Source organism: Eurosta solidaginis, chromosome 3 (assembly GCF_040869045.1).
Source record: "Eurosta solidaginis isolate ZX-2024a chromosome 3, ASM4086904v1, whole genome shotgun sequence".
Taxonomy (NCBI): Eukaryota; Metazoa; Arthropoda; class Insecta; order Diptera; family Tephritidae; genus Eurosta; species Eurosta solidaginis.
In genome coordinates, this window is record NC_090321.1 from 48,821,847 (window position 1) to 48,838,770 (window position 16,924).

Genomic DNA, 16,924 nt, shown 5'->3' on the forward strand with positions numbered 1-16,924 from the left:
CGCCATCTCACCCGTAGATCAATTAGGAGTTCGGGGTCGCCAGTAGCCAAGACACTTAAGCCATTCATATTTGTAACAGGATTCCCCTCGCGTAGATGAGGTTGACATTTGGGTTGCGGAATAAAGCTTTGTATTGTGCTTATCAACCCCTTCAATCACTATATAAAAACTGCATGGGTCGATTTCGTTTGAAAGATGCTTAAAATTTGTTGATTTTTTTAAGTTTTTGACCGCGCAAAATTCGCTGTAGTTGTTCTAAACATTACTTTGTTTTAACAAAAAAAAGATAAAGGTTGAAATTCTTTTGTGATTTGATATGTTAGTTATTTGGGCTTAAAGAGGGAACCATACAATTTTTTTATAGAAGCGATTACAGATACTTTTGTGAACAATACAATTCGCTTCCCAAGGCAGTCGGTTCTATGTACCGGAGCGACTCGGGATTTTTCCCGACCAAGGACTGTCATTTCAGTGTGACCCCATTTAATTTGTTTCGCCCTCCACAAATTGTCATCCTCCCAACAGCTCCTTGCAGCACGACTGCTCCATACTCTCTTACTCCGGAAAGGCATCGAATCCAATCCGGGTCCGTCTCCTGACCCCGGTCCTGAGAAATGGTTTTGCTGCATCTGCCGGAAAAGAATCTTTTTAAGACGGTCATACTCTGTTCAGTGTGTCTCGTGCAAGGGATGGTTGCATCGGACAGGTTGTTCTCGGCTTGATCCCAAAACCCGACGTCCACGTAACTTTTATAAATCTTTTGTGGCTCCTTGCTGTTCACGCCCAAGGGCGTCCCGTAGTCTACGTCTAAGCGCCCCCCCCCACTACCTTCCAGCAGCCCCGCTGCTCAGCAAGCCACAACAAGTACCCGCTGCTGCTCGCGCCCCACGGCGCCAACAACTCAAACAGCTGCTGCCACTCATAACTACAATCTTCGTTGTAGAGTCGGAAGCAATGCTGAGCAGCAGCCCCTGCCCCCGTCTTCTCCCCCCCCCCCCCCCCCCCCCCCCCCTCCGACAGCAATCGTGCAGGTCAGGGAAACAGACTCTTGGTCCCTACCTCCGTTTGCACCGTTTGCCAGCACAGAATATATATGTTTGCGGCATCCGCCCAATGCAGCTCCTGCCTTGGGTGGTGCCACTTTCCTAGATGTTCGGGTCTCCGCGACGGCAACCCCCCGACGGGTTTCATCGCGCCATGTTGCCAGGTCGCAAACCCAAATCATCCGGGTACCCCAATGCTTGCCCAAGGACGCCCAGTCCTAGGACCACAACAGCAATTGCGTCCTGGCCTTCCCCAACCCAGGCGTAGTCACCCGTCACTTACCCCCAGAGTGGCGACGTCTCCCCTTATGCACTTCAGAATTCTGCAGTTAAACTGTAATGGACTAACTGGGAAGATTACGGAGATAGTCGATTTCATGAAGCGGCACAACATCCGCATTGCTGCGATTCAAGAGACTAAACTCACAGCAAGATCTGCATTGCAGACCTGCTCTGGGTATAACGTCCACAGGAAAGACCGCGAAAGCGGAAATGGAGGCGGTCTCGCGTTTATCATACACCACTCTGTGCAATATTGTATATTTGATCCTGGCATCGACCGCAGGGACAATGTCTTAGAACGAAAAGGCCTATCTGTCCGGTCAGGCGATGCAAACCTAGAAATCATCAACATCTACATACCTCCAGCCACCTGTTGCCCCAGTGGATACCGCCCTAATATCAGGGCCTTACTCACTGGCAACAATCGCATTATCTTAGGCGATTTCAATGCCCATCATGATCGATGGCATTCAAACTTGCGGGCGGACAGTAGGGGTGAGATGTTGGCGGATCAAATAGAAGAAACGACGTTCTGCACAATAAACGGAGACGCCCCCACACGTATGGTAGGAAGCTGTCTCAGCTCGCCAGATATCTCAATCGTGAGTGCAGAACTCGTAAACTGCGTCAACTGGCAGCCGATGGTAACATTGGCATCCGACCACCTGCTCATACTTATTTCGCTTGAGCGTAACGCCGACTTCATCGTCACTGAAAAACGCACTTTCATAAACTTCAAAGAACGAAAGGGGGTAGAATATAAATCCTTTACAGACAGCCGCCTAGCTGCCCTCCCTATCCCGACTGATGCCCGCCAAGGGGAGCGTGCCTTCCGTAAGGTCATTAAATCCGCCTCGGCACATTTCATTCCCGCCGGGAGAATTCCCGAAATCCGGCCCCACTTCCCGGCGGAGGCCGCAAACTTAGCGAGAGAACGTGACCTTATAAGACAGCTTGACCCAGGCGACCGCCAAATAAGGGATATAAACCAACGCATCAGATTGCTTGTAGATGAACACAAGCGGGCGAAACGGGAGGAGCACCTAAGAGGTTGTAACTTCTCTACCGGTGTGGGTAAACTTTGGTCCACCGTAAAGTCCCTATCGAATCCGACTAAGCACAAAGACAAAGTTTCCATCGCCTTTGGCGGCAAAGTGCTGTCGGACGCGAAAAAAAGCGCGAGCGCTTTCTGCCGACAATATATAATGCATCCTACGGTCGACAAAGATAGACGGAGAGCCAATAGACGCGCACATAAACACAAATTCAGCGCGTCACCAATCACCATCACCGCTAAAGAGGTTGAGGACGCCATTGGTCGTGCCAATCCAAAGCAGTGGGCCCAGACGGCATAGCCATGCCGATGCTTAAAAACCTAGGGAAAGAGGGGTTCAAATATTTAGCACATGTCTTCAATCTGTCTCTTTCCACCTTTGTCATACCTGAGAAATGGAAAATGGCCAAGGTGGTCCCGCTACTAAAGCCTGGGAAACCAGCTAACAGAGGTGAGTCGTATCGTCCGATATATCTCCTATCGCCAGTGGCAAAGACGCTTGAAGCCATTCTGCTCCCTTATTTCCAAGCAAATTTGCAGCTAGCCCCTCATCAGCATGGCTTCAGAAAACTCCATAGCACTACCACCGCGCTGAATGCCATTAGCACCCAGATAAATTGCGGTTTAAATCAATACCCCACCATAGAACAGTACTCGTAGCGCTAGACCTATCAATGGCTCGTTACTGCAGGACCTGGAAGGGTCTACCCTTCCCCCATGTCATAAAAGGTGGACCGCAAATTATCTGGGTGGTCGGCGGGCATCGGTGCAATTTAGAAACGAAACATCAAAACCAGAATTAAACAGGGGGTGCCACAGGGTGGTGTCCTATCCCCACTTTTGTTTAATTTCTACATATCTAAGCTACCTTCACCACCGGAAGGAGTCACAATCGTTTCCTACGCCGATGACTGCACAATAATGGCCACAGGCCCAGGCCCAAAGATCTATGCGCTATGCAATAAAATAAACGGCTACCTCCCTGATCTCTCCAGTTTTTTCGCCTCGCGAAACCTGGCATTATCACCGACTAAATCTTCCGCGACCTTATTTACAACATGAACGCCCCCAATGTCGACCATTTTGAACATCCACGTCGATGGCACTACGCTACCGACTGTCCGACACCCCAAAATCTTGGGTGTGACGTTTGATCAGGATCTACATTTTGGTGAGCACGCAGCCGCAATTGTTCCGAGAATTCAGAGCCGTAACAAAATCCTCAAATCCCTCGCTGGCAGTACTTGGGGAAAAGATAAAGAAACGCTCATACCTACATACAAAGCAATTAGCCAGCCGATTACGTGCTACGCGTCACCCATATGGTCGCCAAGCCTAAAAATCACCCACTGGAAGACACTACAGGCCTGCTAAAATACTGCTCTCCGAATCGCCATGGGCTGTCTTCTTATGTCCCCAGAACACCATCTGCATAATGAGGCGAGAATACTCCCCAGGGAGAGAAATGAGATGCTGACCAAACAGTTCCTGTTGAATACCCAGAAACCTGGGCATCCCAACAGACATCTGATTGATGAACCAGCACCGCCTAGGGGCTTAAGGAGTCATCTCCGTAAGCATTTTGAGGAAATACGGCACCTGAGAACCCAGCCGTATGAAGTGAAAAAACACAAGCAGGTCCCTTGGTGAACTCCATAAACAGACGTCGGACCTTTATGCCGGGAATTGCCCGGTGAGTCCAGTACTTAACGAAAATTATCCAAAACTTGCGGAAGAGGAACGCATACTCCCCAGGGAAACGCGTGTCACTCTTGCTCAACTTCGTTCTGGATACTGTAACAGGTTAAACTCTTACCTATCCAGAATCAACCCTGACATACAAAATGTATGCCCCGCTTGCAATGTGTCCCCACATGACACCAACCATCTCTTCAATTGTAATGTGGAACCAACGCCTCTAACACCCCTTTCCTTATGGTCCACCCCTGTTGAAACGGCAAGTTTCCTTGGACTCCCGTTAGAGGATATTGATGACAATTTGTGATCGGTCGCGGCTATTAGGTGGGGCGAGCATTGCTACAACAACAACACCAACAACAACAACAACGCCCCCACACGTATGGTAGGAAGCTGTCACAGCTCGCCAGATATCTCAATCGTGAGCGCAGAACTCGTAAACTGCGTCAACTGGCAGCCGATGGTAACATTGGCATCCGACCACCTGCCCATACTTTTTTCGCTTGAGCGTACCGCCGACTTCATCGTCACTGAAAAACGCACTTTCATAAACTTCAAAAAAGGAAAGTGTGAAGAATATAAATCCTTTACAGACATCCGCTTTGCTGCCCTCCCTATCCCGACTGATGCCCGCCAAGGGGAGCGTGCCTTCCGTAAGGTCATTAAATCCGCCTCAGCACATTTCATTCCCGCCGGGAGAATTCCCGAAATCCGGCACCACTTCCCGGCGGAGGCCGCAAACTTAGCGAGAGAACGTGACCTTATAAGACAGCTTGATCCAGGCGACCCCCAAATAAGGGATATAAACCAACGCATCAGATTGCTTGTGGATGAACACAAGCGGGCGAAATGGGAGGAGCACCTAAGAGGTTGTAACCTCTCTACCGGTGTGGGTAAACTTTGGTCCACCGTAAAGTCCCTATCGAATCCGACTAAGCACAAAGACAAAGTTTCCATCGCCTTTGGCGACAAAGTGCTGTCGGACGCGAAAAAATGCGCGAGCGCTTTCTGCCGACAATATATAATGCATCCTACGAAAGATAGACGGAGAGCCCATAGGTACGCACATAAACACAAATTCAGCGCGTCACCAATCACCATCACCGCTAAAGAGGTTGAGGACGCCATTGGTCGGGCTAAACCATCCAAAGCAGTGGGCCCAGACGGCATAGCCATGCTTAAAAGCCTAGGGAAAGAGGGTTTCAAATATTTAGCGCATGTCTTCAATCTGTCTCTTTCCACCTTTGTCATACCTAAGAAATGGAAAATGGCCAAGGTGGTCCCGCTACTAAAGCCTGGGAAACCAGCTAACATAGGTGAGTCGTATCGTCCGATATCTCTCCTATCGCCAGTGGCAAAGACGCTTGAAGCCATTTGCTCCCTTAGCAAACTCCATAGCACTACCACCGCGCTAAATACCATTAGCACCCAGATAAATTACGGTTTAAATCAATACCCCCACCGTAGAACAGTACTCGTAGCGCTAGACCTATCAAAAGCTTTCGATACGGTCAACCATGGCTCGTTACTGCAGGACCTGGAAGGGTCTACCCTTCCCCCATGTCTTAAAAGGTGGACCGCAAATTATCTGGGTGGTCGGCAGGCATCGGTGCAATTTAGAAACGAAACATCAAAACCAAGGAGAATTAAACAAGGGGTGCCACAGGGTGGTGTCCTATCCCCACTTTTGTTTAATTTCTACATATCTAAGTTACCTTCACCACCGGAAGGAGTCACAATCGTTTCCTACGCCGATATCTGCACAATAATGGCCACAGGCCCAGGCCCAAAGATCGATGCGCTATGCAATAAAATAAACGTTCCCTCCCTGATCTCTCCAGTTTTTTCGCCTCGCGAAACCTGGCATTATCAGCGACTAAATCTTCCGCGACCTTATTTACAACATGGACGCCCCAAATGTCGACCATTTTGAACATCCACGTCGATGGCACTACGCTACCGACTGTCCTACACCCCAAAATCTTGGGTGTGAGACGTTTGATCAGGATCTACATTTTGGTGAGCACGCAGCCGCAATTGTTCCGAGAATTCAGAGCCGTAACAAAATCCTCAAATCCCTCGCTGGCAGTACTTGGGGAAAAGATAAAGAAACGCTCATGACTACATACAAAGCAATTAGCCAGCAGATTACGTGCTACGCGTCACCCATATGGTCGCCAAACCTAAAAATCACCCACTGGAAGAAACTACAGGCTTGCCAAGCCCCAGCGGGTTAGGGGATCAGAATATACCCGCGGTAGATATGCCTGTCGTAAGAGGCGACTAAAATACCAGATTCAAGGGGTTGTGTAACGCAACCCTTCAGGTTGTCAGCGCAACATATAGCTTCTCCGAACCCAATTGTCAACCTCGCCTATCCGCGGCGAATCCTGTTTCACTAACAGACGAGGCTCTGGCGACCACAAGCTCCTCATGGAACTTGGGGGTGGGGAGGGGGGAATGGCCTGAAGGTTTAATGTGGCCACATAAATCATTCCCGAGATGGTCGGGCTAGCACCTTAATGGTGCTGTGGTACCGGAACGTACCGGATCTTTATCCGGCAAAGGACCATCACATCGATAACACTCCCCAAAGCCTTCGGGAAGCAACCTTATCGCTGTCTTCTCATGTCCCCAGAACACCATCTGCATAATGAGGCGAGAATACTCCCCATCAGGGAGAGAAATGAGATGCTGACCAAACAGTTCCTGTTGAATACCCAAAAACCTGGGCATCCCAACAGACATCTGATTGATGAACCAGCACCGCCTAGGGGCTTAAGGAGTCATCTCCGTAAGCATTTTGAGGAAATACGGCACCTGAGAACCCAGCCGTATGAAGTGACAAAACAAAAGCAGGTCCTTGGTGAACTCCATAAACAGGCGTCGGACCTTTATGCCGGGAATTGCCCGGTGAATCCAGTACTTAAAGAAAATTATCCAAAACTCGCGGAAGAGGAACGCATACTCCCCAGGGAAACGCGTGTCACTCTTGCTAACTTCGTTCTGGATACTGTAACAGGTTAAACTCTTACCTATCCAGAATCAACCCCGACATACAAAATGTATGCCCCGTTTGCAATGTGTCCCCACATGACACCAATCATCTCTTTAATTGTAATGTGGAACCAACGCCTCTAACACCCCTTTCCTTATGGTCCACCTCTGTTGAAACGGCAAGTTTCCTTGGACTCCCGTTAGAGGATATTGATGACAATTTGTGATCGGTTGCGGCTATTAGGTGGGCGAGCATTGCTACAACAACAACAACATTAATACAATTACTAAGATTTTTACCGCCTATTTACATATGTATGACAAGCCGGTGGGGAAAAACGTTTTTATTTTAAGAGTTAATAAAAGCGAAACTTGTAAACATATCCGTAATCCGTAACATCCTTAATGACGTAATGGCCACTTTAACATATAAAAAGCGAGTTCAAGTTAAATTGATTAATAAATGGTACGACCATGAACTAACAGAGTTGAATAAGCTGAAGTATGAACAATTTAAAATAGCAGAGAGAACCAATATTTGGGATAACTATATTACAATAAAACGATATTACAAAAAAGCAGTTAAAATAAAAAAGAAAACATTTATGGAAAACAAAATCTCAAGAAATACTAATAACCAAAAGTTAATGTGGAAATGTCTAAAAGACGCCATAAATTTGAGTAGTGAGGTAGCACAAATTCAAAAAATTTCTATAAATGGTGCTCTTATTGAAGATGACTATGAAATAGCAACTGAATTAAACCGTTACTTTAATGAGAGCATAATCGGAATCAGAGATAGCATTGAAATCTTCGAAGCAGGTGGAAATCAAATGGAGATAAGCAGAAGCGTGTTTAAATTGAAGGAAATAGATGTTGAAGAAATTATGAGAGTTACAACGAAATTAAAAAACAAGTACGGAGGAAAAAAATTAGTAACGGAAGGTGTATTAAAAGACAGCATGGAGTACTTAGGATATACCTACACATGTGTAATTAATGAAAGTTTCCAATTTGGTGTATTTCCAGACTGCTGGAAGACCTCAGTAATTGTACCTGTGGAAAAAGTAAAGGGAACAATTAAACCAGAGGAGATACGACCCATAAATACCTTACCTAGCGATGAGAAAATAATAGAAACTGTAGTTAAGAACCAATTGCTGGATTACTTAAATAAAAACGAAATTATTATAAAGGAGCAGTCGGGGTTTAGATCAAAACACTAGTGTGAAACTGCACTTAACCTGGTAATTGCAGAATGGAAAGAAAGTAGAACGAAGAAACAATTTACAATTTCAGTTTTCCTCGACCTAAAAAGAGCTTTCGAAACAGTAGACAGAGATATTCTTATAAGAAAACTGTATAAAATTGGCATAAGAAACATAGCGCTTAACTGGTTCAAAAGTTACCTTAGTGGAAGAAAACAGAAAACTGTAATAAGAAATAAGATTTCCCCCGAAGTGGACATTGAAATAGGATTGCCACAGGGATCGGTGCTTGCAGCAATTCTTTTTATAATTTACATAAATGATATCAAAAACTGTATCAAATACTGCAAAATAAGATTATTCGCTGATGATGCACTTTTGACTATAAGCGGTAACACAATTGATGAGGCAGCCTCAAAAATACAATCGGACCTACAGGCAATATATAAGTGGTTGTGCCAAAATATGCTTAAAATAAACATAGAAAAGACAAAATGGATGATAATGGGGTCTAGAGTGACTCAAGATGATGTATCGCTAAAAACAGCAAATACCCCTATAGAAAGAGTAACCCGAATAAAATACCTGGGAATAATTATAGATGACAAATTAAAATTTGATGAACATCTTAAATACATCGAAGGGAAAATTTCCAAAAAAATAGGGTTCATGTTTCGTTCATGCAGGCATATTAGTATGCAATACAAAATAATGGTCTATAGATCCATTATCGAGCCGCATTTTATTTACTGTCCTACAATCCTATTCGCATTAGCTGATTCGCAAAAATCCAGGCTACAAATTAAACAAAACAAAGTTATGCGTTTCATATTAAGAAAACGGTATGATACCCCAATTAAGGATTTACTAGACAGCTTAAACTGGCTTAGTGTAAAACAGAACATCACTTACTACACATTGAAGTTTATACACAACATAAAATTGGGAAACTTGCCGAATTACCTAAGTGAACGTGTCAGACTAAACAGAGAGGTCCATAGCTATCAAACAAGACACAATAACAACTTTTACTTGCCGGTAGTGAGATCTGAATTCGATAAAAAAAGTATATACTACGAAGGAATTAGAGAATATAATGATCTGCCAATTGATATTAAAAACTGTAATAATACCAAAAAATTCAGAAAGTTATTATACAGCTACTGTAAAGCGCTACCTGTAAAGTAGTTAAATTTATTTAGTAAATATTTTATAGATTATTATATAGTTGAAGTCAAAGAAATTCAATGAATTGAAACAAATATGTAAACATTAAAAATACTTTGTACCTTATTAAATTATATAGATCTTCAAGATCGTAAATAAATAAATAAATTAAATTAAATTAAAAGTGCGGTAAAAAAACCAAACGGTACCAAAAACGGGGCTTATCATGTTTTCGCTTAAAACCAGGACAAATCGATTTGAAACAATGATAGAAAAACTTATATGGTTTTCGTTAGAAAAAGAAATTTTAGTTGTCCCGAAGTGGTCCCGAAACAGTCTTTATATGGTTCTGAAGTAATTCTGTAACTGTAATAAAAGTACGGTAAAAACCAAACGGCAGTAAAAACGGGGCTCAGCATGTTTTTCTTAGAAAAAGGAAGGTGCGAAACAGTCTTGATATGGTTTTGAAGTTATTCTGTAGCTCTTTCGTTTTGGAGATACTTCTTGAAATGATCATGAAGTTGACCCTATATGATACCTATAATAATATGGAATAGATGGTAAAACTGCCCCGAATTTGTTCCGATTTAGTCTCGAAATGATTTTGAAGTCACCCTGAAGTGTTTACCTGCCCCAAAATGATCCAAGAATATAGAATACAATTTCACTCTTTTCTTAAGAGGCGACTAAAATACCAAATTCAAGGGGCTGTGTAGCGCAAGCCTTCAGGTTGCCAGCGCAATATTTGGCTTCTCCAAACCTTATTTTCATCCTCACCTATCGCCGGCGAATCCTGTTTCACTAACAGACGAGGCTCTGGCGAACCCAAGCTCCACATGGAACTTGGGGTGGAGAGGGAGGGATGGCCCGAAGGTTTAATGTGGCCACATAAATCGTACCCTAGATGGTCGGGCCAGCACCTTAATGGTGCTGTGTTACCGGATCTGTATCCGGCAAAGGACCATCACATCGATAACACTCCCCAAAGCCTTCGGGGAGCAACCTTATCGCTACAACATCAACAACAGCTCCACATTAGTTGATATGCATGCAGTGAGGAGCATGAAGTATCCAATTTTAGTCCTCTTCTTAAGAAAAAGCAGTTGGTCACTGTTAAATGTATAATGTGTCCTTGTTTTAAGGGAACATACATTTTTCTTCGCCGGTCTTTTAAATATCCTTCACAAATCCATTGATTGATTCGTATAAATTTTTCCCCATCTGTTAGTGCAGACGTTGAAAACGTGGCCCTAAAGATTTCAAAAGTTGAATGCTCGACTTTGTGGTCACTTTGGAACGCACAGGGAGAAGCACAATTTTTTCAAAAACAAAAAAAGAAATTAATTATATAAAAAAAATTGTGTGTTGAGAAATCATTGATGTATATTAAAATCATAACAACCTAATTATAAAAACAAATATAAACTATTTTATGTAAAAATCTCTACGTTTGCTTGCCTGTTAACACATAATTCATATCTACTTTGAATATTAACATTAAACTAGTTTTCCAATAACAATTTGACCTTCTTTCTTTTTAACCATTTTGACTTCGTTGGTTACGTTGTCATTTCTTCGCTCGTTTCTCGAAACAAATACCTACCAACATAGTTAATATGCTTTCCTACTTTCCTCAAATTACGTTAATGAAAACGAGTCGGTACATAATTGTGTATACCGACTATATTCGCAAAAATATCAATCTGTAATTATGATTTTGACTTATTTTAAATCGTGCCTCCCAAATCGTACCTAGTGTGTAGCTTATTTATGTAGATATACGTGCACCCATTGTACATGGGTATATGAAATGTATACATAGGTAGATGTATGGAGAAACATGCATATTTAACCGTAATATAATTGCTGTGTATAAGAAAACACAAAATCAAATTTGTTATAGACTATTCATACAAATTTTATATGAAATTTACTAAAACATTCAAGAACCAGTACTCGTTATGATCGATTTTTCTTTAAATAGATAAGCACGCCTTTGTTCCTTCAATACTTACCATTTATGTAATTTAGTTTTTCCTATTCCCAACATCCAATATTCAAGTGGTTAGCAATTTGTAGATAAGGGGCCTTATAAATCGATTATATATCTGTTGGGTACCAATATTTTTGGGTTAATTGTCGAATTTTAGGATTCCTCTTCGAGCATAAAGACTCTGATGTTTCGTATGATGGGATCTGCTACATTCAACACACCGCTGCAGTCTCATCAAGGCCGACTCAGAAGCAGTGAAGTCGACGTCACACGAACTTCGACGCGATTTCTTCTTCCTCTTTTACTTATACTTATGATGATGTATCTGCAGTTTTTTTTTCTTTCGTCTTACCCGATCTTTTATGGGTTTTATTTTTATAACAAATAGCCCAGAAAATTATTTTGACAATAAGAAAATTTCATTAATTTCTCTACACACGCGAACATTTATAATATATATCTGCCACGGGTCATTAGCTTACGTCCCGAATGAAAATTTACCAATTTCCACACCTTAGCCACACAAGAAAAAAAATTATATGCACTTTTCCATATCAAGTATTTTGTATTAGCACCATCAGTCCCGTCATATTTTTATTAACAAAACACGATACACACCTGTGTAGAGAGTTTTGACTACTTTTTTATTTAATTTAATAAGCAAAATACTATTTAACTTCACTTTAAAATTGCTGCAGCCTGCAGGATTTTCCCAAATTTTGTAGTTATACGTACGAATTGCACTCACACGAGCGAAAAGATGATCGCCATCTTTGAAATCAGGTATTCGTCATAACGACGTCCATATGAGCATGCTGCCACCTAATGCGAAATAAAAAACAAAAAGTGGTAACACGATTTTATATTGAACATATTTTGCATGGCTGAACTATATGGTTTGCTCATCTCATCAGCTGATTTTATTTTTTTCATTTCACTTACAGGTTGGCTCATCTCATCAGCTGATTTTATTTATGTCATTGCATGGTCGAAGGGATTGTCAAAAGCAGATGGCAAACTCAAAATGGCCCCAACACATTGGCAACATTTTACTTACACATACAAAAACTGCTAAGTTTTATGTTTCCATTCCATACCATTCGCACCAACGCCAATACACAGATTTTGACAATTTGAACAGACATATTTTGTTGCTTTACAGATGAGCCAACCATGTATAATTGAACCATGGATCGTTCGAAGGAGATGGCAAACTAAAAATGAAACCAACACATTCACAATATTTTCTTACTACACACAAAAGCTGCTAAGTTTTATGTGTTCATTCCATTCCATTTGACTAACACCAATACGCTGATTTTGACAAGGTGAACCAAGGTATGTTCCCTACAAGAATACTGACTATCATCTGATCGTCAGCAATGACAACCTAGCGATCAGCGCCTCATACAAACTTTCTATCACGAACTTAAGGGGACTTGCGCAAATGTGATGTAAACAACTGTGTACGTGTGAGTTTTTGTCTCCTTCTTATACACCAACATGGCCTACTGATTAAGTATATAGCCGTACTGCTCACTCTCATTCCTTTTCCTGGATCAGTGCTGACACTCTAACTATCAAAAAGTGTCATAAATGATAGTTTACTGTAGATATCAGGTTTGACTGTTATACTATCATAAATGACCATTGTTATATTCCGCCAAAAATGAAACAATGATTTTTGCTTTTTATTTACTTTATTTCATTACGTTTTTAATTTTGTACGTGATAAAATCATACGTGTTTTTTATTTGTTTAAAATAAATAGTTTTATAAGAATTCGAGTTCAGAATGTTCAATTTAAATTCAGAAAATAACAAAACAACAGAAGAGCGCTTTCCTCATGCGGAAACACATTTAAAAATGAATCACCACTAACCACTATTATTTTTCGCGTATCAACAAAACAACCGTGATAATCATTTGATTGTCATATGACAGTCAGTAGTGACAACATGATTAAATCGGATAAACTGTTCTCGCATACATAAAATTCCTTTGAGAATTATGTATCTGTCTCACATGCATAATGGTATCTGCTGTATGTTCTTTTGTTCTGTACCAGGTGTCCGAAGCTTTCCCAGTTTGAGTCCTTTTTCATGATTATAGGCTGTCGTTGGGAACATGCGGACATGCGTGAGCGAACAAAGGAACATACATAAATTTGAGTATCAATGTTTACATCATCGCAGGATCAGCATTGTCAATTACAAGTGTGAGTGTATTAGTAAAACTATCAGCGTTTCTTGTAGGGTTGTTGCTGTAGAGATGAAGAAGTAATTAACAAATTATCTGGCTCACAAATGGAACCAGACTTCTATCTGGATTTATCTGGCTCAAATCGTTGTTGTTGCATTTACATGCAAAATTATTTATCTGGCTCAGGATTTTGCCACCGGATGATAGCTAATGTGTTAGTTTAACTTTGAGCTTGCCATCTCCTTTTCACGCTCCCTGGAAATGAAAGACAAAAAAATCAGCTGATGAGATGAGCCAACCATATAGTTGAGCCATGGTTGTGTGCTAATCAAATAATTTTACCCAGAAGACATATGAGGTGTTAAAATTGTTTATCACTGTGAATCAAACTAAGTGTGATATCTTATCTGTCAACTGCCTGACAGGATGTTCAATATGGCTACTTTTTAGCGTTTTGACAGAGTGTTTAATATGGCGGCGCATAGGGCCGGCTATCTTCAGCGGTTGATAGAAAGAGATACAGAATGAGACAGCGATAGCCAATTACAAATCAGGTGATCCAATCACTTTGGAATTTTCACGTCTATGCAGAATATATCACACATAGTTTGATTCACAATGTTTTCTATGGAGAAAAATTAGGCTGTGCTGTGTACTGATCAAATCATTTTACCCAGAAGACAGATGAGGTGTAAGAATTTTCTATAGTGAAAAAAAAAATCAGATTTGGCTGTTTCAAACCGAACAAACTCCATACTTTTAGCTCCGTCATATAAGCAGTTTTTCATATAGATGAGTTTAACACAAGCTTATGCATTATGAGTAAATTGCACGTATTTTTATGGAGAACGGTTGATTGAGCGACACTGGCGCCATCTGATATGGAAAAGTAGACAAATCCCAAATTTTGTTGCAAGAAAATCATAAGAAGAAGAAGTTGACATTTGCTTTGGCTAAGGATGTTGGCATACTTTGCAATTGAAATTATTTTTCCCACTGGTTGATAACTTTTCTAACATTTTTTGCAGTTAAATACCACATTATAACAATCGATTACGACACAAAATATCTTAGCAAGTATTTTTGTTGTATAGGGAGAATGTTTTTAACATTGCCTCGCGAAATGTTGTATGTGAATGGACAAAGCGAAATAAACTTCAAGTCTGAAGTTCCTTAATATTTGCAAACGCAACATCTTGGTTGATTGTGGCGATGTTATTGGAATGCTTGTGTTAAACGCATCTATACGAAATATATCATTGTGCCGCGGCCTTTTATGTCATGGGTAATATTTTGTATCATGTTTTTCTCTTTAAAGCCCAAAACCATATTTCTCCATTGCCATACCTACCTGCCAAATAACAGATGACATGGAGATTGGCAGGCGCGAATAACCAGAGAATGGGCGAAAGGTTTGTTTTAGTAAACAGCTTGGATCACCTTTTAATCGCTGTTCGATTACATAAATCCTTTGCTCCTTAGTGTTTTCCTAAAACGAAAAATGTTGAAGACGACTGGTACATTGCATTATTTATATATTTTAAAAGTTTGCTTAACTTGCTGCTAATATTTTCTCTATAAGCTACTTTGTAAAAATTAATATTAGTTTGTAGTTCCGTTTTCTGCAGACACATTTCAAAGAAAAGTTGGTTTAAAACACAAATGGGCAATTCATGGTTCTTCAATTTATTAATAGCGTGCAAACAACAAAAACCAATCGAAAAAAATCGAAAAGATCGATTGCGCATCGATTTTTTTTTCTTTTGAGAATCGAATCGAAAAGATCGTTTCTCCAAATATCCGAATCGAGTATACCTCTAATACATGCCGTCTTCCAGTGAGTTTTACAGCTCCGGCTCACCTCAGTTCTCACGGTAATGCTCTGGATCATTGAGAGACTTGAAAAGCAGATGTCGTGAAATTTTCGCACACGTGAAATGTGATAGGCAGATGTCGCCGCTGTTTTTCATTTAACTCATACGGCGAAAGGCTGAGCAGCGACATCTATTTTTGAAAAAGTAGGTTTATTAAAGGCCGCGTTGCCAACCTAAAAAGAAGTAATTAACAAATTATCTGGCTCACAAATTGAACCAGACTTCTATCTGGATTTATCTGGCTCAAATCGTTGTTGTTGCATTAACATGCAAAATTATTTATCTGGCTCAGGATTTTGCCACCGGATGACAGCAACAGTGATGATAATCATGGTACATTTGTCCTTTTTTTGATACATTTCGATTCTCGAAAGTACCCCTACAAGAACACTGACTATCATCTGATTGTCAGCAATGTCAACCTAACGATCAGCGCCTCATACAAACTTTCTATCACAAAATAAAGGGGACTTGCGCAAATGTGATGTAAACAACTGTGTACGTGTGAGTTTTTGTCTCCTTCTTATACACCAACATCGCCTACTGATTAAGTATATAGCCGTACTGCTCACTCTCATTCCTTTTCCTGGATCAGTGCTGACACTTTAACTATCAAAAAGTGTCATAAATGATAGTTTACTGTAGATATCAGGTTTGACTGTTATACTATCATGAATGACCATTGTTATATTCCGCCAAAAATGAAACAATGCTTTTTGCTTTTTATTTACTTTATTTCATTACGTTTTTCATTTTGTACGTGTTAAAAGCTTACGTGTTTCTTATTTGTTTAAAATAAATAGTTTTATAAGAATTCGAGTTCAAAATGTTGAATTTAAATTCAGAAAATAACAAAACAACAGAAGAGCGCTTTCCTCATGCGGAAACACATTTAAAAATGAATCACCACTAACCATTGAGAATTATGTATCTGTCTCACATGCATAATGGTATCTGCTGTATGTTCTTTTGTTCTGTACCAGGTGTCCGAAGCTTTCCCAGTTTGAGTCCTTTTTCATGATTATAGGCTGTCGTTGGGAACATGCGGACATGCGTGAGCGAACAAAGGAACATACATATATTTGAGTATCAATGTTTACGTCATCGCAGGACCAGCATTGTCAATTACAAGTGTGAGTGTTTAGTAAAACAATCAGCGTTTCTTGTAGGGACGTTGGTACTACATTGACATATTTGGTACATTTTTGTAAAATACAGCCCTACACTTCAAGTTCTTTGCAAATCGGCAAAGGTATTTTGTGCAATTCTTCATTTCTGCGCGGCACTGATGACATGATACGAAACTTTTATTCTCTCTCATTTCGTTTCCAGGAATGGGTCTTGAAGTTCATTCGATTGTAAACAAAAGTTCGTTCGTTTCCAAGAATGGGTCTTGAACATCAGAT

General features: G+C 41.0%; 2 protein-coding genes and 1 long non-coding RNA gene across 3 annotated transcripts in view; all 3 read right to left on the bottom strand.

Moving 5' to 3' along the window:
* The window catches only part of mei-W68 (meiotic W68), a 53,716-nt gene extending 42,117 nt beyond the window's left edge, over window positions 1–11,599 (bottom strand). The window contains exon 1 of the mRNA XM_067771604.1: window positions 11,465–11,599. Coding sequence (XP_067627705.1) covers window positions 11,465–11,467 — 3 coding nt within the window. The 5' untranslated portion in view covers window positions 11,468–11,599. The remainder of the gene's footprint in view (window positions 1–11,464) is intronic.
* The window catches only part of par-1, a 262,434-nt gene extending 250,828 nt beyond the window's left edge, over window positions 1–11,606 (bottom strand). The window contains exon 1 of the mRNA XM_067771603.1: window positions 11,465–11,606. The gene's annotated coding sequence lies outside the window, so the exon portion shown is untranslated. The remainder of the gene's footprint in view (window positions 1–11,464) is intronic.
* A 1,284-nt stretch (window positions 11,607–12,890) lies between these two features.
* Window positions 12,891–15,349, bottom strand: LOC137246365 (uncharacterized). Its single transcript, XR_010951455.1, has 3 exons — window positions 15,202–15,349; window positions 14,996–15,133; window positions 12,891–13,899 (listed from the first exon to the last, which is right to left on the bottom strand). It is a non-coding gene; the product is annotated as an uncharacterized lncRNA (long non-coding RNA).
* Between the last annotated feature and the right edge of the window lie 1,575 nt (window positions 15,350–16,924).